This window comes from Sander vitreus, chromosome 6 (assembly GCF_031162955.1).
Source record: "Sander vitreus isolate 19-12246 chromosome 6, sanVit1, whole genome shotgun sequence".
NCBI classification, from domain to species: domain Eukaryota; kingdom Metazoa; phylum Chordata; class Actinopteri; order Perciformes; family Percidae; genus Sander; species Sander vitreus.
In genome coordinates this window covers 23,042,130-23,067,174 of record NC_135860.1, presented here as the reverse complement: position 1 = coordinate 23,067,174, position 25,045 = coordinate 23,042,130, and the positions used below count along the sequence as shown (strand labels likewise).

Genomic DNA, 25,045 nt, shown 5'->3' with positions numbered 1-25,045 from the left:
TAATTTGTTTAATATACTTAAATGCCATACAGTCATTTCGATGGCGAGTGTTGCTGTATTCCATGCGCTTGACCATGCGCTGGCTGTTGTGTGCACTCTTGTATCCTAGCGACGCAGGAATATACCATGTGGAGGTGGTCAAGTTAAAAATCAACAAAAATCTTACAATACAACTAACCTCTTTCTTGAATCATATGTATGTGAAAATATTTCATAAAGAGAACTACACTTCTTTATACGCATGTATGACTTTGGTGAGTAGATTTGGTTTCTATTGTATATGAAGGACTCCAGATTTCCCTTTTCCAATGGAATTACGTGGCCCATCACGCTTCCGCCATCAAACAGCGCGTCTCGAAGAGGTAAGAGGTTATAAAGAAACCTTACTAAGTGTGATGAATAGCAAACACATTATAAACCGTATTTTGTGTCTCCGAGTATAGTTGCAGGCAGCTTTCATGTAATTACGGCACGTTTCCTTTTAGGTGCTGCAGTTAATTGCTGCCTTGTTAAACGAACAAACCTGCCTGTGCTGTGTCGCACCAAATAACGTTAACGTTACAATACAAGCCAACCGTTTGCTTCTAGCTAAGTGACAGTTTAGGCTAACGTTAACGCTAAATATGCTATTCACTATCTAAAAGTTAACTATCTACTTCAAACATGCCCATTTAATAAAGTTGTAGTAGCTAAATTGTCTAGCTGGCTGAACGTAAAAACTCTTTCACGCAGTTTTTTTCGCTCAAATTAAGTCGTCACAGGTGCCAGGTGTTTTGAGCTAGCTAACGTTAATTAACGTTAATTATCAGCTAGTACATTTCACAGGTAACGTTAACGTTAGCCATTTTATATTGCATCTAGCGTCAGTTGTGGAAAATAATGTTAGCCAACGGCTTGAACGACAACTTGAATAGGTTTCAGGCTATAATAACTGTATGGACTATAATTATTAACAATGCATTTATTACGTTTCTTCTGTCGGAGTGGATAACATTACAGCAAATGTGCAACATGATAAAGTGAAGGTCATAAAATACTGTTTGGTTTTATGTCTGATATTTTTCTGCTTCTTTTCCTCATTGATAACCAACTCTCTTTAGCTCAACATCTTAAAATGTCTAATGATTATGACTTTAGACCTTTATTTCTTTTCTACAGTGGATGGAGAACTTCATCCTGTATGAAGAACTTGGGGCAGGCAGTAGTTCTGTTGTCTACAAAGGAAGAAGGAAGGGCAATCTCAACTATGTAGCTATCATCTGTGCCGACAAAGCCAAGAGACCTGTGATCACTAACCATGTATAGTTCTTTAAACTGTATAAACTTATTAAGACACCTGTGACATTTTCATAAGTTTTAGTTAATTAGTTTAGATGTTTTAGTAATGGTTTTATGCAGGTGGAAGAGGCCTGGAATCACCAACTATGAAATAATGTTTTTAAAGAGTTATATTGACTTAAAATTATACTAACTAAACTGTTATCAGTAAAAAAATAAGAACTGTATGCACATCAGAGTTTTAGACCCTATTTTCAGTTTAATCAGTTTCCCAAATTTCTATCAACATTGTCTACAGTACCACACAGTCCTGACTGAGATCATAGGGATACTGCATGTGAATACTTTTTAGGGAGAATTTAGCTTTTGAGCCTTGCAATAAAGAATACCTACTGTACACATTTAATGATGTCTTGTTTCTGTCCGCTGTTAGGTACGTCTCAGTCAAGATCTGGATCATCCCAACATAGTAGGCTTCTACGAGTGGTATGAGACAAGTAACCACCTCTGGTTGGTAGTTGAGCTCTGTACAGGTCAGTAATTATTTCTTGCACAATTGATAAGCAATGACGCACCATTAGAAAGGCATTAAAGCAGCTTAAAACTGATAATATTTCACAAATAGTAAATAAATACTGTTTTCTATGATTAATGACAGATATTCACTTTCAAGTATAGATTGTAAACTGGCATGTTGTTACGCGGCATGGATTGTTGGTTTTTAAAACAACAGGTGTCAGTCTTGCTCTAAGTTTCTTTGTTTCTCTCACGCTTTCTCTCTTGTTTCTCTTTTTTCTCTAACGGTGATCTCTCTTTTTTTCTCTCTGTCCATCTATCAGGTGGTTCCCTGGAGTCTGTAATTGGTCATGATGGATGTCTGTCAGAAGATGTGGTGAGGAGATTTGGATGGGACTTGGTCAAAGGACTGAAACACATCCATGAATTAGGAATCATTTTCTCTGACTTGACCCCTGCTAAGGTTTGCCTCTGCATTCATGTGTATATAGGACTAACAATATAACAGCAAAATTATGATTATTATATATAATAATAATATCTTCTTTTGTTGCCCATAGATCCTACTGGATGGTAATGGCACTCTGAAGTTTGGTAACTTCTGTCTGTCCAAGGCAGACGGAGAGACACTGGAGGATTTATTTACCTTGCTCTCTACATCTGAGAAGGCAGGGGAAGGAGATACCAAGGAGAACTTGGACAATACGAGGAAAAGATTACATGGTCAGATGACAATTATTTTTAATCATGTCAGTTTCTATATACATTGCATTGTTGATGGTGAAGCTGGCTAGTAGATTAGCTAAGAGGAATCCAAAAATGTACAATGTTTTGATGGATCCAGTTGAATTGGGACATGGCTTAGGCTATACATGCTGAGGGAAACTTATTGATGGCAGGGGATCACATGAACAGGCAGGCAGGGATTTTATGTGACAGACAGGGTTGAAAATCATGCAGAGGAAGACTTGTGGCCAGCTGAGGAATGGCTCGGTGTGCAACAAATGGGAGACCTATTTTAGATTACAACAACTCTTATGTGGGTGAATTCTGAAGGGCAAGAGGCAGATGAGGGAGAAAAAGGTGATGGAATAGAGTAGCTGTTGTTATGACATGGTGATCAAACTAAAAGCTGAGGATATGTTATACTGTGTGTACTAGAAAGTGTACTGTATGATAATTGATCTAAAGAAGTCCACTTTTCATCAGTAATTTTAAATAATTGGTTTAAAATTAGCCAACATATTGATTATTCTTCACAATTTACCAATGATGACCAAGAATATGAAAGCTTATAAAATGTACAAATGTAACAAAGGATGTTTTGATGAACGCTACATAAAAAAATCCTTTGTTCATGATAAGGATGCCTGTCTTTTTTATTTATTATTATTTATTATTTCAGGTCCTCCAACTTATAAAGCTCCAGAGGTTTTGCAGGGATCAGAAACCAATATGATCTCTGATTTCTGGGCTCTGGGTTGTACACTCTACTACATGTATACTGGTAGTTACACACACACACACACACACACACACACACACACACACACACACACACACACACACACACACACACACACTCTTACTTTCATATGATGCATACAGTATTATACTATACTGTGTTGTAAACATAAACCCAAACTGCTTTTGCTTCCCAGGTACACCTCCATTCTATTCTGATAGCTACACAGAAATGACAGAGATGATTTTACATCAGGAACCACCCACTCCCAGACAGACAGGTGACTCACATACACACACGTGCTGGCACACAGGTGTGATGTTTGATATAAATACTTTTTATTATAGAGTAGTTTTTTTAATTTATTATTAATGAAGTTATCTTCTGTGTTTGTTACAGTGTTTTCAGCCAGTCCTCCCAGTGAGGACTTCCAGAATCTTCTGAAAGGCTTGCTCAACAAAAACCCAGATAAGAGGTCGGTGCAAAAACACTCACACTCACTCACTGTTCTACTGTTTTAAATTACAAGGAGCAGGTTGTTGCTTAATTGTCCTTAAGGTAGCTTACATACATTATTTGAACATCACAATGCTGCTGGTGTTATTGTGTATTATTTATGTATCTCAGTCTAGTTGGTTAAATGTCATAAAGTTATCTGATCACTTTGCCTTAACATAGTAGCTTTTATCTGTACTGCACATTAAAAAGAAGCTTTATTAATAATTAATAAAAATGGACAACTGGAGAGTTTCTAAGACAAGCAATTTAATTAACTGCAACATTGAATTACTTCAGACTGCTAATGTTAATTGCATGTTTAGCTTAGTGTCACATTTCTGTTTCCTAATGTTTAGTTTTGTTGTTTTTTGTTCATTAGGATGGACTGGCCAGAGTTGTTGGACCACCCTTTCTGGACACAAGTACTAATAGAGGAAGAGGAGGACGAAGAACGGGATCTGGAGGAAAAAATGAGCTGTGAGGGGGTTGGTTCAGCAAGCTTGAGGTGTGTTGATATAGTATTATTTGTATCAATGTATTTGTATTATTATCTCCTGGAGACATTTTGTTGCAGCCATTTTACTACATACTGATTTGTTAGTAGTAATGCACACATAAATGGTAGATGCAGATACTTGGTTTCTTTTAATTCACTGGGAGAGGCCACACATTTTTAAAACACCTTTCATGCAATACAATTCAGCAGCACAACAAATGGCCTACAGCCTTACCATAACATTTAATCAATACAGTTCATATGCTGCATTTTTTCCCCTCAGTTGAATAGTTTGTGTTAGTGTGTTTTTTTTTCTTCTTCCAATACCTACACAGACAAACAAGGATCCCTGACCGTTACCCTCCAGGAAAGGCAGACAAGCTTCCCAACAGCCATTCGGCCATCACCCAGCCAGCCCATAGGATTTCTAAGAAACTAATATCATCACAGACAGCAGTAACAACTTATAGACCATCTGACAGAAGGACTGATTGCCAACAAGCTGTCAGACACACAACCTGTGGAGCCTTAGTGAACAGCCAGGGGTTGGATAGAAAGATGGGAAAGGAGAGAGGAGAGGAGGAGACAAAGACAGAACATGAAGCCAAGCTTACTGGGGCCGAGATGTTTCACACACTGCAGCCCAATACGTCATTCATACTAGGTAAGACATTCAGGTGTCGATATTTATGTGTTTTAAGCTGGACATGGGAGTTTAATACTTGGCCACTACAGGCTGTCATTTTGAAATATGATATAAACCACTATCATCATAGCCCCTAAGGCTGTTTTTGCAGCATTGAGAAATTGCTACTTGATATTGTTGAAAAGACAGTCACAACAGGCATGATCAGCAAACCTTTTACTGCATAAACATAGAATATTTAGTACGGGTTTCATTCCTTTACAACCCTTTTTTTCTGTTTTGATTAATCCTAACAGTTGTATGAACATGGCTGTGTTAATCTGGTTCTCTAGATAAGCCAATTTTGTTCAATGTTCTATTCCTTTCCCTTCAGCTGCAAACATCTGATTACAATGCATGCTCCATCTTTTACCTGTGTGGCCTTTACTAGGCATGTGTCTGAGACACGTGTCATAATGTACTTTAGTATCTTTGGTGCTTCCTTCTCCAGATAACGTATCGGAGCTCAGGCCAAAGAGTGGTATGGATGAGGACAACACTGAAGCCATTTTTCTGCTCAGGTATTCAGATCAGTCTATCTGCTGCTTGTCCACCTGTTTTGCCAGGGTTTGCCTGGGTCACAGGGTTATAGCTGTTCTGCCAGGGTTGTCTACTTGTTTTACCCTAAGCTAATTGATGGCCTCGTTCATTTCTTCTTTCTGAAGAAGAATGTGAATCTCAAAAGTGTTACACAAAATATTCTAAGTTAAACTCTATCCAAACTCTTATATTGCATATACACATCTGCAAATATTCTACAGGATAATAGTATAATACAGCACTGTACATTTAGAACGAGTGGCCCCAGTGGTAACACATCTATCCTTAGCAATACTATGCTCTACCAATTAAGATACAGTACATGGGATCAGCCTCATCCACATATATCCACTGTCCTCAGTATAAGCAGCTAGCAATATTTTTTATTATCTTTTTGTTGTTTTTTTTCCAGCTCCTGTGCCAACTCAAGGAGAAGCTGCAGTATCTCAGACTCTCCAAACCTGACCCCTACGCCTCAGGTTACTGCCACTATACTGTTTACTCTGAAATCTGCAAGAACATGTACACAGCAGAGACGAGTGGTTCATGCTAATGTAACTCAACTTTATTTATACAGCACCTTTCATGCAAACATGCAGAAATGTGCAAAATTAAGACAACACAGATGAAAAACATTAGTAACTGGTAAATTGGCAACTTAGTTACCATGCCTAAACCCAGTCACAAGAAATATATTCACTTATATGTCTAACATTAAAGACATGTTATCCTCTGCTTCCATCTACTGGTGTGCCTGGTGCCTCCTCTTCTGCTGAGGTTGACTCTTCTTTCTTTCGTTTCCCCTCCGCCAAGACCAGTACTGGTACTGACGTCATATCCTGTGTGAAAGCTCTTCTTCATACTGACTTTGATCTGACTGTCACCCCAATCATGGACAACCCCAAGGTACAGACATGCACTATTATTGGACACAGATGCTTAAAATACATATATTTGACCTTTTAATGATCTTCAGTAGTAATTGTCCTTGTGAAGAGCCTTTCCCTATAAACTCCTCTTACAATTAAATTGTGTGAGATAAACAATATTAGACAACAACATTTCTGAAAACTGTGTTTTAAAGTTGTATGTAAATCTTTCACTGTAATGAAAATGCTTACATACTGAATTAAATGGAACATAGTTACTAGGTCATAAAGAAATAGCTACATTTAAATTGTGATACGGATATTAGACAGCTCATACTGACGCTTACTGTGTTGTGTTCTCTTTCTGTTTACCAGATTCTTAAGAGTCCTCCTGTGCGATTTGATCCCAAGATCCTTTGTGTACCATCATATTCAGGTTGTTACTAAGTTTATTTTTGATTTATGTTGTTTTTTGAGTCGGTATCAACTGAGATTTTATCAGTTTCCTATAGAAAGTGCAGAGGATCTATGGAGTGTGTGGTCATTGGCCCCAATCTGTCTTGATGCTGACTTTTTCTGCTCTCCTCCAGTTCAGAAGCTGCAGTCCCTGAGTGATGAAGAATGGACTTTCTTCCTGTTACAGCTTTGTTCATCCCTTGAAGAACAGAACCCCTCTGCTGCTGCTCCTCCTCACTCCACAGCCACTCGCTCCAGACTTAACCTGCTGTGCTACCTCTGCTGTGTGGTTGGACACAAAGTTATTGCTAACAGGCTGATAAACTCAACACTGGTAGGAAAACATGTATTTACTTAGGATACCTGTTAAAATATTGGCCCCATTTTGACCTGGTATTAAAACCGATCTGAGTGATCGGATCTAAGTACAGGTGTGAATGCACCGCATTGATTCAGATCCAATCACTCAGACCACGTTCTTATAGCAGTGTGCATGCATGTGTCCTGGGCCACAGACCGCCTACTCAACTGAACGGAACTACATACTCATTCAAAGTATTTCTTATGTCAAAGAAACCACTGCGAGTGAATCATGTGTTTTGGATGTTATTATACTGTCAGTGTTTTTGTTCGGGTGCTGCCTGCTCTTATATCCCCGGCTGTCTGGAGCTCTGTTCCCCGCTGTTGCCTGGAAAAGGCAGCTGCCAGTATACAATAACCTTATTTTAAGTTTTATAAAACATCCCTGAATTCACCAATTTGTAGGATATTACTACTGACATTCCTGCTCTTACTTTGCAACTTATCCTTTTGTTATTTAGTAGTCTCGCATTGCCAGACCTATGTCTACAGCTCTGTGTCAGTGCTGTAGTAACCCGGTGAGCCTGAGTGGTCAGAGCAGTGGCTACAAACTGTGAAAGGGCTTCATGTCCTATAAATTATTCACAATAAAAGCCTCCCGTTATTTTGTTATGTAAAAGCTTTTATTATGAAGCAGCAAATTCCGGAAATGTTGGGTCTTCATCAGCAGTAACTCAATAAGACGACTCCTATAAGCAAACGTGAAACGTAAAATAAAACCGATATAGAAACTAAACTTCAAACCACAGACATTCAGTTAGAAGCTACAAACGTAGTGAGAGCTGAACACACTGAGACTTTAAAAAAAGTCTTTCTCCCCTGCACAAGTGCCGGCGCCCGTCAATAGACATCCCTGTGTCGGCACACAGACAGTGCCTTTTCGTTAACGTTAGTCAAGTAACAACTGGCATTTATACATATCACGTCTGGCCATCCTAGGTTTCTCATCGCGTCTGCCCATCCTAGGGTTCTCACACTGACACACAACCAGCCTATAGATGGCAAACTGAAATAATGCATGTGTTTATTTGCATATGGAGCAGGGAAGTTACATCCAAGTGTGTTCAGGGTTGTCGGTCGGTCGCCCCGTGCCAGACCGGGGTGTAGGTAGTATGGTAGTATCAAAAACTGAGGAGGACATTCTGTTGGATGCTGTCCTCCTCTCCTACTCTTTCTTCAATGCCTAACAAATCTATCTCTTTCTCTCCCTGACCCTGTCTTTCTGCATGAGCAGCACTGGTTGAAGCCTGAAAATATTGTAAACAAATTAACAACATAACTAATTACACTGGTCGGACTGTTCAGCTCTGTTTCAGACTGATACCTCCGGTTCAGGCTGGTCCTCATCCTCAACACGTGCCTTTTTCAGTCGCGGAAAATACTGTTCAATACTCATCTGGGTTGAAGCAGCAAACATTCAGTGTAAGAGTAAAAAAATAACATAACATTATTTGTAATAAGTAATAAGTTTATTATACTGCATTTTACCGCAAACTTGCGACTAGTTAACTTTCTAAAGCAGGCGCAATCGCTTGTTTGCTAAGAGTCGGGTCGGGACTCCAACATTAACACACTGACAACATTGTATTCAGAATATAAAATATTTTTATAGCACTTTTTAATGTGTGATTGTGTAAAGGTGTTAACGAGATACCAACCCTATCGTGAACTTGTGAATTTCGCCAGCCGTCTTCTCCATAGACAGTGTTTTCATGGAGACAGAGAGATGGAAGAGAGCAGGGAAATGCAGCTGAACGAATGCTGCGTGTTTTAAATAGCGTTAAAAAAAAAAAGAACGAAATGCAATGTGTGGTGGCAGGTGTTAATTGTGTGGCGCACCGCCACAATATAGTCTGTGTGGGAAACACTGCGAGCTGTCCACTTGTGATCACTCATATTGGATTTTAATACCAGTTGAAAACAGGCTCTATTTTTTCCCATTTGTGTGTGTACACTGTAAACACATACAGTATTATAACTTTTTATATAATCACTTTTTGTTTTCCTTAATCCTCAGTCCTTGTGCTCCCTCTCTGACACATTTGCCAATCACATTTGTCAGCAAAGAGCTACACCAGGAACATGATACATGTGCAAGGTTCTTGCTATTGCTTCCAGCTATTAGTCAAGTGGAAGTAATTTGTGCAGTGACGAGGACATAGTCCCATACAATTATTCAAGGTTAAAAAAATCTTTTTTGTCTAACTTTGAACATAAAATACCTGAGAACATACATTTTTCAGCATTAAGAATTCAGTTGTAATAAAACCTGAAAACATCAACTCAAAATAATTTTTGGATTATGACTACTACTAAGACATATCAATACTGCTACATTATTAAATGGTGTGATAATAGTTTTGTCCATATCGCTCATCTGTGTTATTCACCCATCAGACTTAAATCAAATGTACAATTGTTCAACCAACCTCGCAAATTTTATTGAATTTAATTAAGTTTATTAAAATGTATGATGAATCTCAAACCCATGTTTTGCTGTCATGTAACATAATTTCTTACATGTTAGGATCTTAATCGTGTGTGTCTTTCTTCTATCTCTCTAAATTTGTCTCTAAAATCTACTTCTTCCTTCATTCAGCTTCCAGTATTGACCCAGCAATTACGACAAGCTCCTAACTGGGATGTGTAAGTACATTATGTATGTATTCTCTCTTTTAGCCAGGGAACATAATTGTGCCCCTTGCAGTAATGCAGTGTTTACTACCGATACACAGTAGAAATGAAAACTAAAATATTCATTGGTGGAGCTGAACTACAAGCAAAACTACAAGCAATTAAGACTTGATTACCCAAGATGCGGTTATGTTGATGTTATGATGTTTTACATGTTAGTGATTGAACATACTATTTTGGATAGTCCTGTGTTGATATGCAAACAGAAAATCAACAGTTTTCACATCTAAAATGGAAGTCTTTATCTGTCTGTCGGTCTCGACAACCTTTCATCCAAACGACTTCATATTTGGCAGGTGTATTGCTAAGGACCCAAGGAAGTGCAGCGTTGAGTGTGAGCTTTTGAGATCTGCAGGACTTATTTATTAGTAGTGTGTCATTTACACACTGTGTAGTGAATTGAGAGACGACCCCTGTTAACTGTTACACCGCCGAACGGCATGCTGGGTACAGCTTACACTTCATAGCTCGCTACAGTACATTCAAGAACAGATGAAGAAAGAGAGACCGGTGATGTTAGATTGCAGCAAACTCAAACATTTCAAGCATCAGCAGTGTAACTTTCAGAAAAGAAAGCTTTAGTTCCCGGGAATAGCCTAGCCGTTAGCAAATGCAAATCCTCTAGCATTGCTAGGGTACGCAACTATGTCATATCAGGTATATTGCTCAGGACCCAAGGAAGCGCAGTCGAGTGTGAAGTTGTTTGGATGAGTGGTTTTGAGTGGGCACTGCACTAGTTTTTCATTAAATGAAAATAAAAAAAATGTTTTCCAGGCGGAGCAAGGTTCTCAGAGTGATGGGTCTGCTGGCTCTGCACTGTACTGAACTGGGAGAGGACAGTCTTGTTTCTGAGGTCTGGAATGCACACACACACACACACACACACACACACACACACACACACACACACACACACAGGTCCCGTACGCTACTGTTCTGTTACTATTATCATCATAACATTTTTCAGGGCATCTCGATGTAACAATGAAGGCTTCTTATCTTATACCAACACGCACACACCATAGACTGTAAACTGTAAAGACCCAGTCCACTTCTTCCCACTGTACAAAAGTGAGGCTAAAATAACCCAAATACGGGCGCCTCCATCTTGTAATTTTGCAGCCAGAGTCTGCACAGTAGTGATCGGGCGGTGGAGCCGTGGTAGCAAAGTTCCTCTCATCCCAGTTTATCGAAAAATGTATTTGTGAATGAGGAAGGAAGCTCAAGCACCTTACTACTATTATTATTATTATTTTTTTTTTTTGCATTTTCTCTCTTTTTCTTTATTATTTACTTATTTTTATTTTATCTTCTGATGTTTAGCTGTTAATTGATGGTTAAAAAAAACAAAAGTCTCTCTATCCACCTGCTCGACCAATCGCAGGTCTAATCACAGTTGTCAATCATGACGTTTCACCCCAATTTTATAGCATCAAATAACTTACCCCACTAACCCTAACCATATAAAAAAACAAACGTATCAGAAAAATCAACACTTGAACAAACATCGGTATGATAAGATCTACCTAAAATTACAGAAATTTCAATGATATATTGTTTCCACTGCAAGCTCACATTTAGTGTTAATTTTCTCTGTTTTGAGCCTTCAGTGGCTAGTACAGGTGCAACACTGGAAAAAGCATAAAACAAATAAGTTAATAAAAGAAAAGAAACCAGGTAAATGGTTATAGTCATATTAAAGTGTTCAATAGCAAGCCCTTCTGTATGGAATTTGCATGTACTCTCTGTGTTAGTGTGGGTTTTCTCTGGGTCTTCCGGCTTCCTTCCCAGTTGTTAGGTCAATGGTTGTTGACTCTAAATTGCTCGTAGGTGTTAATGTCAATGGTTGTCTGTCTCTATCTACTGTATTTATGTGTCAGCCCTGTGATTGCCTGGCAACCTGTCCAGGGTGTACCCTGCTTCTCGCCCAATATCAGCTGGGATCGGCTCCAACTCCCTGAGACTCTATAGGATAAACGCTTACACATAATATATGGATGAATAGATGGAATTTGCAAACTTTTGCATAACATTTTAAGGACCTAAAACCTGCAGTACCAGTTTACACCATGAGGTGACAGTACATACCAGCAGATGGACAGAAAATATGAATGCACATTTATGCACAAGAACATAAAACATAAGAACAATAAGTGCAATACTGCGCACAGTATGCATAGTTTTTTTTTCTTATTTTACAATAAGTCCTGCTTATGTTTTTTGTAATTTTATTATAGATATGCATCTTCTGTTTGATTGTTATCTCTGCTTTTGTCCTGTTAAGGGGCATATCCCCAATAATTAAAACTAAGCCCAACATGAAGGGAACTAACAAGACTTGGATGGGAATACCTGTTCTGTCCCCACTAGTACCTTATACGCTTATAGTACTAGTGGGTGCCAGCAGGTGGCATTAAAAACCTACAAGGCAAGAAGTCATTTATTAGCCTCAGAGATGAAAACTCTTTCTTTCTTTCTTTTTCTTTCTTTCATCGCGCACACACAGTCTTGCTGGCTTTTACTAGGTTGTGCTTTGCTTATACAGTACATTATTCTGAAATGTTTGTTTTATTTTACAGTTTGATAAAATCGGTTCTAAAAACGTGCTCTTTGTAATTGTACAATGTATAGTAATATGAGTTAAAATGATTACATGTAGAGTTCCATCTTATGATAATGCTAACATGACAACTGGAAGTGGTTGTAATGCTAGTGTAACTTTTGTGGTAACTATTTATGTAGCTACAGGTCTTTATTGCTTTTGCAGATTATTGAGTTTTACATTTTGCGTTGATTTTACAGTTTATTTGTTTTTATTTACATATGCTACCTTTTTAATTGTTAACTATATAATAGTAACAATATCTCCATTATCATAGTAGAGAGAGAGAGAGAGAGAGAGAGAGAGAGAGAGAGAGAGAGAGAGAGAGAGAGTTGCTTAAACTAATGCAGTCGAATAGTGTATAATTTTATTGATGTAACCCAACAAAACACTTTTGTCTCAAGGGGCTATCTGTACAGCATACCATTCTATTCTTAGACCTTGATTTGTATAAGGAAAACTCCAAAACCCCTTTAAGCGGGGGAAAAATGGAAGAAACCTCAGGAAGAGCAACAGATGAGGGATCCCTCCTCCAGGACAGATAGAAATTGTAAAGCCCCTTGAGGCAAATTTGTGATTTGTGTAATTGGGTTGTATAAATAAAACTGACTTGTTATTAGACTGCTTTAATTGTATCTAGGTGTACCTAATTAACTGACAACTGAATGTTCGTAGCTATCACTCTAATATCCATAATCATATTAAAGAAAGTGCTGTAAGGTAATAAGACACATTTGTCTGCACACAAATCATAGACTTCAGATACTTTACTGAGCCCCCCCTCAACACACACACACACACACACACACACACACACACACACACACACACACACACACAAACAAACCAAGCGGCGTTAAACTGAACTAAAGACCTTTTTCCTGTCTACTCGTCTTTGTCTCTTAGTTCTAAACCCACATATGCTCTCTTTCTTGGTTTGTCTTTTTCTTCTCTCTTTCTCCACTTGTTCTGACAGTTTACTGCTACAGAGTCGTCATGGCAATTTACAAAATGGCCGACTGTGGCATAGCAGTGTTTTTTTGGTGCGCTTGTTGTTGAAGACAAATGGCGGAATTTTTTTTGCTACCCTCCTTACCTTCCTGCTACCCCAGCTACCGTAGGATGACAAATTGTTAAGAAAAGGATAAAGCTGTACATTTGTGCCTGTGTGTCTCAGCTCAGCAGGGGTTTTGTGTGTGTGTGTGTGTGTGTGTGTGTGTGTGTGTGGGGTGGGGGGGGGCATGTTTTGTGTGTGCGCTCAGCACAGAGTTTTCTGTGTGTCTGTCTTCTGTTTTCCTATTTTTTGTGTGTGTGCATGCAAATGGCAAATGTTCTGTTTATGTGTATTCTGATGTTGTAGTGATGCTTACAGATGACCAATAAAACAGCACATACTTGCATTTTCACACACATTGTGTGTGTTGTCTCATTAGGGGTTTTCCTGCTGCAGTCCTGCTGATTGCGTAGTGTCAGGGCTGGGCTTAGTTACCATGGTAACTCCGATATGCTTTGACGCCCCCCCCCCCAAAAAAAAACAAAACAAAACACACATAAACACGCGCACACACACATGCATGTACACACTGTCTCTCTTTCCGTCTCACTATCTCCTTTCCGTCTGTCTACCTGCTGATATATCTTTCTGTCTCCCCTTGAATAGAATTAAATGAGAATAACATTTTTAGGGTTAATGTTACTAACGCAAGCTTGCTGCTTTCCTTATGCGACGTAGGGAAGCTGTGCTTAAAAACCAACTAGATATCATTTTCCTCTTATCATCACTTATAAAGTTTTCTGTGGCTTTTACAGCGGTTTAGCTGGTAAAGCTTCCACTGTGCAGGGTGTTTCATGGGGATATGGAGTCTTAAAGCATTCTAAAGGCTCACAGCAATCTTTAGGAACACACATCCAGAGGACATTGGCTCCAGTAAGACACTACTCAAAGCATTTGGGAATATTGCAAGAAAAGGATGAGAGTTTTGTGTAAATATCTGACAAATAATAAATTATAATTTAAAAACACGGTAACACTTACTATGAGGCCCAAGTCACTATAAGTGATGATCGTTTGCTTTAAAGGAATACGCCACTGTTTGTTGAAATAGGGTTATTAACCATCTCCTCTATATTTATATAGGTGGGCAAATGAATTTTGTTCTCAGTGCATGCATTGTCTTAGTCCGGCAGCGCCGCCGCTAGCTTAGCGTAGTGAATGGCGGTTAGCATGTCGTGAGTAAAAATGAGCCAAAAAAACAAACAAAAAACAACTAATTACTTCTTGTGGCCTGCGTATTCACAACGAGTACAAATAGCAATGCAGATTAAGACTAGATGATTTCCTAGGCAGATATTGATTTGGGACTATATATTGGGTGGAAGCACAGGCGAAGCACTGCTACTTGGGCGCAGAGATAACATGCAGCACCTGAAAACCCCCAACTTCCGTCAACATACTGGCGTGAATATTAGCTGGCTATTTTTCCTACAGTAGACAGTGAATGGCGATGAACATGGCGGATTTTGTGAGAGACGAAGAGGATGACTTCTCAGACAGTCAAGATCCAGAACCATACCTCTATGATCCAGAGTTTTCAAAAGAGAGGCTGCGTGCTTTGGAAATACGACAGGAGGAGGAGGTTGCGATAGCTCAACAGCCTGAGGAAGTAGTAAAGCGCCCAAGTAGCAGTGCTTCGCCTGTGCTTCCACCCAATATAGTCCCAAATCAATATCTGCCTAGGAAATCGTCTAGTCTTAATCTGCATTGCTATTTGTACTCGTTGTGAATACGCAGGCCACAAGAAGTAATTAGGCTGTTTTTTTTGTTGTTGTTGGCTCACTTTTACTCACGACATGCTAACCGGCAACAAAGGATTCCATTCACTACGCTAAGCTAAGCTAACGGGGACGCTGCCGGACTAAGACAACGCATGCACTGAGACAAAAATGCGTTTACCCACCTATATAAATATAGAGGAGACGGTTAATAACCCTATTTCAACAAACGGTGGCGTATTCCTTTAAGTAAAGTGAAAAATCTATGCAAGAACAACACAGAAAATGTTGTAATGTATTTATTTGTTTAACAGGTCATAACAGAAACTGAGTACTCCAATTTGACAACGTTTTGATGATAAATAATTGAATGAAGGACATTTCACTAATGCAATGTAAAAACTCAAAACTAGTATAGATGAATACACTTATGGTCAAACAGAATATATAGTAGTATTGTGTCATTTGGTGAAGATATTTACGTCGAACTGCGCTAATCTACGTCCAACATTTCTTGAATTCGTTGTTTGATTCATTAACAGAACTGTTTAACTTAATTTGCATGTATATTTGAGCCATGTTTTTGTTGTGTTGTTTTACCATTTTACATACATATCTGCTACAGGACACTTCAGAACATATATACATTTTGCAAGGGTGGATCTTTGGACAACGGAGTACAAAGCTAGCATGTCATTTTAGAAAGTTAAGCAAAGCTGGGCGCTTAAAAATAAGAGAGTTACCTCTGACGGCAATGCTGCAATACTGCTTTATATGTCAGGCTCTCTCACCTCAGCAGAGACAAGCTTTGTATAAACTGTTAAATAATGTACAGTTCCTTCTTTGTAGCATCGATAATCCGCCAACCTCTGTTTTTTCTTTACACATCTGTCCCAAGTGTAGACATACAGTAACTGCCCATGTGTTTGTATGTGTTATATTTGTGTGTACTATATGTGTGAGACTTATAGATACTGTGTGCTGAGTTGGGACGTCTTTTTATTCTCTGCGCCACTATATTAGTGTTTATGCATGTTAATTAAGTGCATATGTTTATGTTTTCATGTGTGCATTCATGTGCATTATTTGATCTGAGGGAGTGTTGATGCTGAGATAATGATAATGTGTTCCAGGAGGGAAAATAGTTTTGTGTGCGTGCACATGCGTTTTGTTTGCTTTTCCACTCTGGCTCATTGCAAAGGGGTGCCTTTCAGTACCCTCTGCCTCAGAGCAGCTGCATGACCTGTTTCAGACACACCCCAGAATCTCAGCTATCCTCTCAACCATTTATGTTATTAGCAGGTTTAGCTCAGGAATGGAGTGAAGAAGAAGAACGGATAGTAATAATGTGGGAAAGCGGCAGAAAGCCAAGAGCCGTTTCTTATACAGTACATACTATATGTACCATCACAAACTCGGTTAGTAGTGAAACAACATGGTATGAGTTTTTATTTTATGTATAAATAAGTTTAAATAAGATTAACTAAAATATTGGCTTCTGTCCTAGTTTAAAAGTGTATAGGCAATAATGTTCGCACCTAATCAGGATTCTAGTGGCAAACTGATAGTGTACCATGCTCATCGATGGCTCAGCAAGAGGATACACCACGGTTCTTGGGCAGAAATAAAAGGAATGGATAAGTCTTCTGGGAAAGGGGAAGATGAACATGACAAACAGACTGTTACCACTTCTCAACCTACAATGAGAAAGAGAGACAGAAGGTGAGAGACAGTGAATGCAAGCTAATGTGAGAGAAAGATATAGGTGAGAGAGAGAGAGAAGGGGGAAGAGTGAGAGATTATGTGATAAATAAGAGGGCAATTCAAAATAGAGCAGGAAGAGAAAAGACACAAGTAGAGTGAAAAACAATATAGGAAAGAGAGACAGAAAACAGAGAGATAGAAATAGAAAGCGTGTAGAAGAGAGAGAAGTGAGGCAGAACTTGCATCAGATCACAGAGGGGGAAAGCTGGCAGTAATGCTAATGCCAGGAAGCAGCCAGCAAGCAAGGCAGTCTGCATATACTTAACTATGTGTGTGAGTGTGGTGTGCATTCCTTACAAGTGCATATGATTGCAAGAATTTGTGTACCTAGTTATGTGTGTGCACATATTTAATGCTCTGAATACACGCGTTTGTGTATAAATGCATTTGTGCGCGTGTCCCTTACATGTATTTTGGTGTGTGTGTGTGTGTGAATGCATCTTTAGTGTTTTTTCTCCCTCTTTTCCAACCATTTGTTTGCCCTATTTCCCTTTTCTCTGCATCTCTCTTTTCTTCATTAATCTTTTTTGTTTTATGCATTTTCTCTTTCTTTTCACTGTTGTTTCATTCTTCTTTTCTCACTCTACCCCCTCCTCCTCACTCTTTAACCTTTCTGATTTTACCCGTACCTCTCTTTAGTTTCTATAATTTTTTGGTCAGATACAGAAAAGATTCATCCCCAAGAGTTTCATTTAAAATAGTATATTCTGTATACAGAACGTCTTCAACCATTGAATCACGATGAGACTACGTTGTACTGTAGTTTGTGGTGGTTTTACTACCTTTTATTGTACTGTGTTGTGTTTTCGTATAATCCTCCACTTTCAGGACAATCTGTAGCAGGACAATCATGAAGTACACTTGAAGTTGAAAGTTTAAAATTGGCCAGTGGGATAAAACATTAAAAGTATAATGTAATGGAGTATAGTGTAATGGAGAGGATTGTGAAACAAAACCCATTCAAAAATGTGGGGGAGATTCACAAAGAGTGGACTGCAGCTGGAGTCAGTGCTTCAAGAACCACCACGCACAGACGTAAGCAAGACATGGGTTTCAGCTGTCGCATTCCTTGTGTCAAGCCACTCTTGAACAAGACACAGCGTCAGAAGCGTCTCGCCTGGGCCAAAGACAAAAAGGACTGGACTGCTGCTGAGTGGTCCAAAGTTATGTTCTCTGATGAAAGTACATTTTGCATTTCCTTTGGAAATCAAGGTCCCAGAGTCTGGAGGAAGAGAGGAGAGGCACAGAATCCACGTTGCTTGAAGTCCAGTGTAAAGTTTCCACAGTCAGTGATGGTTTGGGGTGCCATGTCATCTGCTGGTGTTGGTCCACTGTGTTTTCTGAGGTCCAGGGTCAACACAGCCGTCTACCAGGAAGTTTTAGAGCACTTCATGCTTCCTGCTGCTGACCAACTTTATGGAGATGCAGATTTCATTTTCCAACAGGACTTGGCACCTGCACACAGTGCCAAAGCTACCAGTACCTGGTTTAAGGACCATGGTATCCCTGTTCTTAATTGGCCAGCAAACTCGCCTGACCTTAACCCTATAGAAAATCTATGGGGTATTGTGAAGAGGGTGATGCAATGCGCCAGACCCAACAATGCAGAAGAGCTGAAGGCCACTATCGGAGCAACCTGGGCTCTCATAACACCTGAGCAGTGCCACAGACTGATCGACTCCATGCCACGCCGCATTGCTGCAGTAATTCAGGCAAAAGGAGCCCCAACTAAGTATTGAGTGCTGTACATGCTCATACTTTTCATGTTCATACTTTTCAGTTGGCCAACATTTCTAAAAATCCTTTTTTGTATTGGTCTTAAGTAATATTCTAATTTTCGGAGATACTGAATTTGGGATTTTCATTAGTTGTCAGTTATAATCATCACAATTAAAAGAAATGAACATTTGAAATATATCACTCTGTGTGTGATGAATGAATATAATATACACATTTCACTTTTTGAATGGAATTACTGAAATAAATCAACTTTTTCATGATATTCTAAGTGTGTGTGTGTGTGTGTGTACGTGTGTACACACTTGAAATAGTTAAATGCTATTGACACCATCTTAGAGAGCTGTAAATAAAAATTTTTTATTTTTTTATTTGATTTTGCAATAAAAAATAGTGCTGATGAAATTATATCTCTTCTCTCTTTCCAGGCTGTGTCCACATTGATAGACCTGTTGAGAGATAACCTGAAGAATAGTAAAATAAAACAGTTCCTGCTGCCACCACTCGGGGAGATCCTCTACCTCATCGCCTCTCAGGTAGACTGCATCACAGAAGCCAATATGAAGAGACATTTTTAAAGAGACAGAGAAACTGTAGTTGATTGATCTAAAGAAACATTTTAATCGATCCAAACACAAACTATATAAGTGAGAAATGGGTGCACATGTGCTCTTGCTTGCATACATACAAAGGGCACAGATTGCAGCTGTTCTATAGCTGGCGTGAATAAGGTTATTTTTCTTTTAGTCGACAGGCTGTGACATGTGATAAAGGTTTCTGATCAGAATTCGGATAATTCTATTATTTGGTATAAGTCTTTTATAGTATAAGTCTTATTAATTTAGTCTCTTCCGCCTGACTGTGGTTGGGAAGTTAGATACATGAAGACAAAAAAGAAAGAGGTACCAATCATTCACTGATTCACTCTTTGTGCCAAATCTTTGGGAAAGTATCCCTGACTGTTTGACTTCTTGTTCTTAGTCTAATTAGGGTATTGAATTCAGCATTTTGCCATTTTGATATAATGGATGTCCCATAGTGTAGCAGGATCAATAATGAAATATCAGACACGTGTTGTCAATATTGCTGAGGCTTTCATACATACTAGACCTGCTAATGAAATAATCAGAAACAGTCACTAAATCAATTGGTTGATTCATATTATTACATGTTATGAGAAATACAATGAATACAGTGATCCACTTGCTGCTCAACCTGCTGATAAATGACAACCTCCAACGTGATATCATGACTTTGCGTAAACATACACGCCACTTTCCTAAAGCCAAGTGGCGTGTTATCTGTACACATTTTGAGCTATACGCGTGTATGTCTACGTTGTATACAGTGGACGGCAGTCTGCAACATCACAGCGTAAACATACACGCCACTTTCTAAAGCTACGTGGCGTGTTATCACGAGGCTAGGGTTGGGTTTAGGAAAAGAAGAACCGGTTGGGATTAGGAAAAGCACAAACGTGGAAAGGAAACATCACACGCGGGACACAATCCCTGCTCTCCTGGGTGAAAGTCCTGTGTTTTACCCATCCTGCACCCCGACCAACCTCCCTACTCGGCTTTTCGCCCTTTCATGCTACTCGCTACGGCGTCAATTCACATGCAATCGCAAAGTAATGTAAGTCAATGGAGGCCAAACAGCGTTGATAAACATGCTAAAAAGCGAGTATGCGTCTTCATAACACGCCAACATTGGCATACGAATTGGCGTGTCATACCTACGCCACTTCATGAGATCAGTCTGCAACCTCAAACAGTAGTAGGATGGCAAACTAAATTTGCTTACCTCTACTTTGCTCTTCAAATAATGTGCAAACTGCACTTAAAACAAACTAACCCATAACACTGTGTTTATGTAGCATGGACATTACACTTCTATGCTGTCAAGTTGCCCCCAAGAGACGGCTTTTAAAATATGAAAAATCATCTTTCTGAATGACTGCTTCCTTAGTTAATGACTCAAAGTGAATAAAGCACAACACTGATGCCAAATGCCCGAAAGATCAAAACACATTTTCTTATTACTTCAGCGAGAAAGACCAATCTTGAGTGAAGTGCATGAAGCTGAGTGCTGTCCTGTCATGAGGTAATGGAGTTAAAATTTACATGCTGAGTAAATTAAATGTAAAGCGAATTGAACCCCAGCCATGAAAATTACGAGTGAAGGAGTCCTCATTTGACTTCATTAGAAAAGGTGATCCCAATTTATTTCTGGTTAACCTCGATCTAGCCAGGCAAGTTGATTTAAGTGTGAGATTCTTGTTCACAAGACTGACTGATAACCTTCAAAAATCGATCGCCCCGCCTGATTACACTTATTACTCTCCTGACGCCATAGGGAATCTCATCAGTGTCCTCTAGAAGCTCTTAATAAATTGACTTCTCTGCTTCTGCAAGAGCTAGTGTTTTTCCATGGATGCCAGTGTGTTCTTAAACAATAACGTTATAATTAACTGATTCCTGTACCTCCCCTTTAGAATTCAGGGTCAGTTGTTGAACGTACCTTAAAAGTGTAAATGATTGTCAGTAAGTTACAGTAAGAAAATTAAAAGCTAAATTAAAGAAAAATTAGCAAAAGAAGTTTCTTTTGTATATGTTCCAGCATAATAGGGACAGTGTTGTTTTTAATGCACTGTCACAGTTTTATGGTGACAAAGTATACTTGATTTGAGTAATTCCACAATTGATGAATGGTATAATTAAGTGTAATCGAATAAATGAGAATTATATTGATGAGTAATAAAATATGTACCTCAAGGTATTGGTAACTGTTGTAAACCATGAAATATATTTGTACCTCAGGAGTAAAAGCCAAAGCAGCATTGTTTGACTTAATGAACCCCTAAAAGTTGAGGCCTCTCCTACTACAGAGAAACGACTGCGTACTTTTGTAACAAGAAGGCTAAACAACTGTACAGTCCCTGTGATGGCTGTTATTTTTAGAATAGATCGTAGATGCTTTTACTTTATTAGAAATATTTTCATGGACTCACCGCTTACTGTATTGTTGATAAGCTGCCAAAATGTGTCACTGGTAGAGCTCTTAAAACCACAGTTACACACACACACACACACACACACACGCGCACGCACAGGTATATATAGTCCCTAAACACTCTGTCTTGCTTTTTTTTTGGTGACAATAATTTGCTGTAGTGCCTTCTAGGTTTTCTGTGTGTTAATTTAGTATAGCACTTTAAAATAAACCCAGGAATGCTCTGTGACAATTTTATCTTTCGCTCTATTGTCAAGATTGGAGAGGCCTTAGTGCAAGCTTCTTTTGTTAAGCGATGGTAGTGATTAGTTAGAGGTTAGTAGTACTGGCTTCTTGTAAGACTAACTGCTTGTCTGCTTTGGTTTGAGGATTGGATTTAAAAAAAATCTTCAGCTGTTTGTGTTTTTCAATCACTGACAGTTTAGTAAAATAATTGATACCTCTAAAAAAAAACAGTAATTATTTAATTTGTAAAGTTACGTCTTTTATGATTTCTGTGGTGGACTGGCAGATTGGCTGTCTGGTGGGTTTTCTGGTCGGTGTCAATGACCAGCAGCATTGCTGCCTCTATTCTCAAGCTTGGATATACATTAGATATAACCACAGAAACATGAGCTTTTATTAGACTTTGGATTAATAACTTTAAGGTTGAAACAAAAAATGATCAGACTATATTCCCATATGGTAAGTACAGTTCGGTATGTTGATATTTTTCCTAAAATAGTACATGACCACAAACAAAACAAAAAGCTTACTGAAATAGTACATGACCACAGAATACAGATTCAATTCTCTGAGGCATCATTTACAGCACATGATGTTGAAACCCTTCACTGGATGCAATAATAACATAATAAGTTCTTTGAACAGCATCAATACCTTCATTAAAACCATTTCTAATGAAAATCCCAAACACAGGATGTCAACTCATTCTGACAGGTGGAATCACCTTTTTTGTTTAATGGCAGGAGAAACAGTTTTATTTGAGAAATGTGGAATGGCTCTTTAAAGGACAATTCCGGCGCAAAATGAACCTGGGGGTTAATAACCGATGTGTACCCACTCGATCGTTCTCTGGGACATGTTTTCATGCTAATCGAATGTGTTTGTAGCTTGAAAGAAGCTAGCGCAGACCGCTGATTAGCTTACAACGCTAGTATTTGGGGAACAGGGAAAGTAAAAACAAATCGCTATTCTGTACCACTAAAAAGGCTCAAAATATCACCAAACTTCAGCGGTAGCATAATGAGGTTCCCTAAATGTTAACCGAAGCATTGAGAACTTTGTAAGTGTACAGACAGTTTATTTAAAAGATTATAAAGACACTCGCGTTCATGTTTATATGCGGCCGCCGTCTTGTAAACCAGTCATGACTTACAGCTGGTGATGCAAACTAAAATCAAAAGCACTTTGCTCAATATATCTGAAATAATCGCACTCTGCATAACTTCTCTAGGGTACTTACTCAGTGGATAACTGTCCATCTGTTCCCTCCAGTCTGGGTCGCCGTCTCCAATTTATTTTCGGGGCATGGAAAAAAGTACAGCCCTGTTTATCAGAGAGGGGAAATCTTCAGACTGTACAAAACACTGCAACACAGACACTCCTGTTCGGTGGCCATAGCTTCACAATGTCCGCAGGTACACCACCAGTTTCCCGAAGTACGAGGCTGTGTCGCGGCATTGACTACCGGTAGCTCTCTCTCTCTCGTAGCCCTTTCACGGACCTCCCGCAGCTCTTCGTTCAATAAACTGTCTGTACACTTAAAATGTTCTCAATGCTTCGGTTAACATTTAGGGACCCTCATTATGCTACCGTTGAAGTTTGGTGATATTTTGTGCCTTTTTAGTGGGATAAATAGCGATTTGTTTTTACTTTCCCTGTGCCCCGAATGCTAGCATTGTAAGCTAATCAGCGGTCTGCGCTAGCTTCTTTCAAGCTACAAACACATTTGATTAGCATGAAAACATGTCCCAGCCACTTTTCTCCTTTCTTCTTCTGCAGCACCAGTCAATGACAATGATTAGCTAAAGCCTTCAGTGCTGTATTTATCCTCAAGGTTAGATGTAGCCTAAAGCCTAGCACAGTAGCAATGGAATGGGGCATTATTTTAACTAGTACAGTGCCCGTTGAAAATGTGCCTGTTTGGAACGGGCCGATTGCTTGGCCTGTGGTATTGCTGCTTGTAGAATTCTTCAAAACCAAATTGTACAGTGTACACCAAATACAGTGTAGTCTACATTTATATCAGAGGAAGCATTGCACTACTACATTTACCTGACAGAGAACATTGCAGATTCAGAATGTAATCACAAAATATCACAATGAAAATGTGGAGTAATCAGACATTAGCGTCATGGACTCATGGCAGTGCGCTACCCACCCGGCCTGTTATGAGAGCTAATCAGCACATATCTGCACTCATCAACCACCAGAACCAGACTGTTTTGAGAGAGAGAGAGAGAGAGAGAGAGAGATATTAACGAATTTCCATACAGGTTTAGTGGATCCAGGATACTATGCATCCTGATAAAGTTCCCTTGGCCTTTGGAATTAAAATAGCCCCACATCATCACATACCCTTCACCATACCAAGAGATTGGCATGGAGTACTTTCCATAAAATCATCTCTCAAAGCAAATCAAACCAGCTATTAGGCTAACTGAAATAAAACCATGCCAATCTCTAGGTATGGTGAAGGGTATGTGATGATGTGGGGCTATTTTAATTCCAAAGGCCAAGGGAACTTTATCAGGATGCATAGTTTCCTGGATCCATGTAATAACTGGCCTTTAAAAATAAAAATCTGCCTGCCTCTATGTGAATTTAACACAGGGGTGTACTTACTTATGCCCCCTGTATTTTAAGGAAGAACATTTATTTATTTACAATACATTCACAAAGAAAATTGGTGTCCTTAAGGTTGGATTTTTCCAGTTTCTTTTAATGAAGGCATTAAGATCAATTTCCAAAAGATGATTTTTTTTATTCCTCTTTTTAGTCAACTTTAGCATGGGTTCATAAACCGATCTGTACATACATACATATATGTCTCGCTTTATTAAATAGATCAAAAGATAAAAATATTGGTTGAAATAATCCAAGATTTTGGAATGTAAGAAAGTGCTGGTATGACAATATACTGTATATAGAATGTTTTGACAATGTTTTTCACAAGACTCTACGTCATACAGTTCATTAGCTGTGAAAGGGGGCGTGGCTACATCATAGGGGGCCGGTCAAACATCACTAATCAAAAAGAAACTGTTTGCTGAGTTCAACGATACCTCACACAAGACCA

At 38.9% G+C, this 25,045-nt stretch overlaps 1 protein-coding gene across 4 annotated transcripts in view; it reads left to right on the top strand.

Annotated features, from left to right (window-relative positions):
* Nucleotides 1-321: 321 nt before the first annotated feature.
* Nucleotides 322-25,045, top strand: part of ulk4 (unc-51 like kinase 4) — a 97,617-nt gene continuing 72,893 nt past the window's right edge. Inside the window, exons 1-18 of one of the 4 annotated variants that reach the window (XM_078253482.1) lie at nucleotides 322-362; nucleotides 1,159-1,299; nucleotides 1,712-1,811; nucleotides 2,118-2,257; nucleotides 2,355-2,517; nucleotides 3,200-3,301; nucleotides 3,456-3,572; nucleotides 3,659-3,734; nucleotides 4,137-4,262; nucleotides 4,589-4,917; nucleotides 5,366-5,459; nucleotides 5,891-5,957; nucleotides 6,292-6,384; nucleotides 6,723-6,783; nucleotides 6,938-7,137; nucleotides 9,763-9,809; nucleotides 10,632-10,710; nucleotides 19,161-19,268. In XM_078253482.1, coding sequence (XP_078109608.1) covers nucleotides 1,162-1,299; nucleotides 1,712-1,811; nucleotides 2,118-2,257; nucleotides 2,355-2,517; nucleotides 3,200-3,301; nucleotides 3,456-3,572; nucleotides 3,659-3,734; nucleotides 4,137-4,262; nucleotides 4,589-4,917; nucleotides 5,366-5,459; nucleotides 5,891-5,957; nucleotides 6,292-6,384; nucleotides 6,723-6,783; nucleotides 6,938-7,137; nucleotides 9,763-9,809; nucleotides 10,632-10,710; nucleotides 19,161-19,268 — 2,040 coding nt within the window. In that variant the 5' untranslated portion in view covers nucleotides 322-362; nucleotides 1,159-1,161. The remainder of the gene's footprint in view (nucleotides 363-1,158; nucleotides 1,300-1,711; nucleotides 1,812-2,117; nucleotides 2,258-2,354; nucleotides 2,518-3,199; nucleotides 3,302-3,455; nucleotides 3,573-3,658; nucleotides 3,735-4,136; nucleotides 4,263-4,588; nucleotides 4,918-5,365; nucleotides 5,460-5,890; nucleotides 5,958-6,291; nucleotides 6,385-6,722; nucleotides 6,784-6,937; nucleotides 7,138-9,762; nucleotides 9,810-10,631; nucleotides 10,711-19,160; nucleotides 19,269-25,045) is intronic. The other 3 variants (XM_078253485.1, XM_078253484.1, XM_078253483.1) reach the window with 3 other exon arrangements.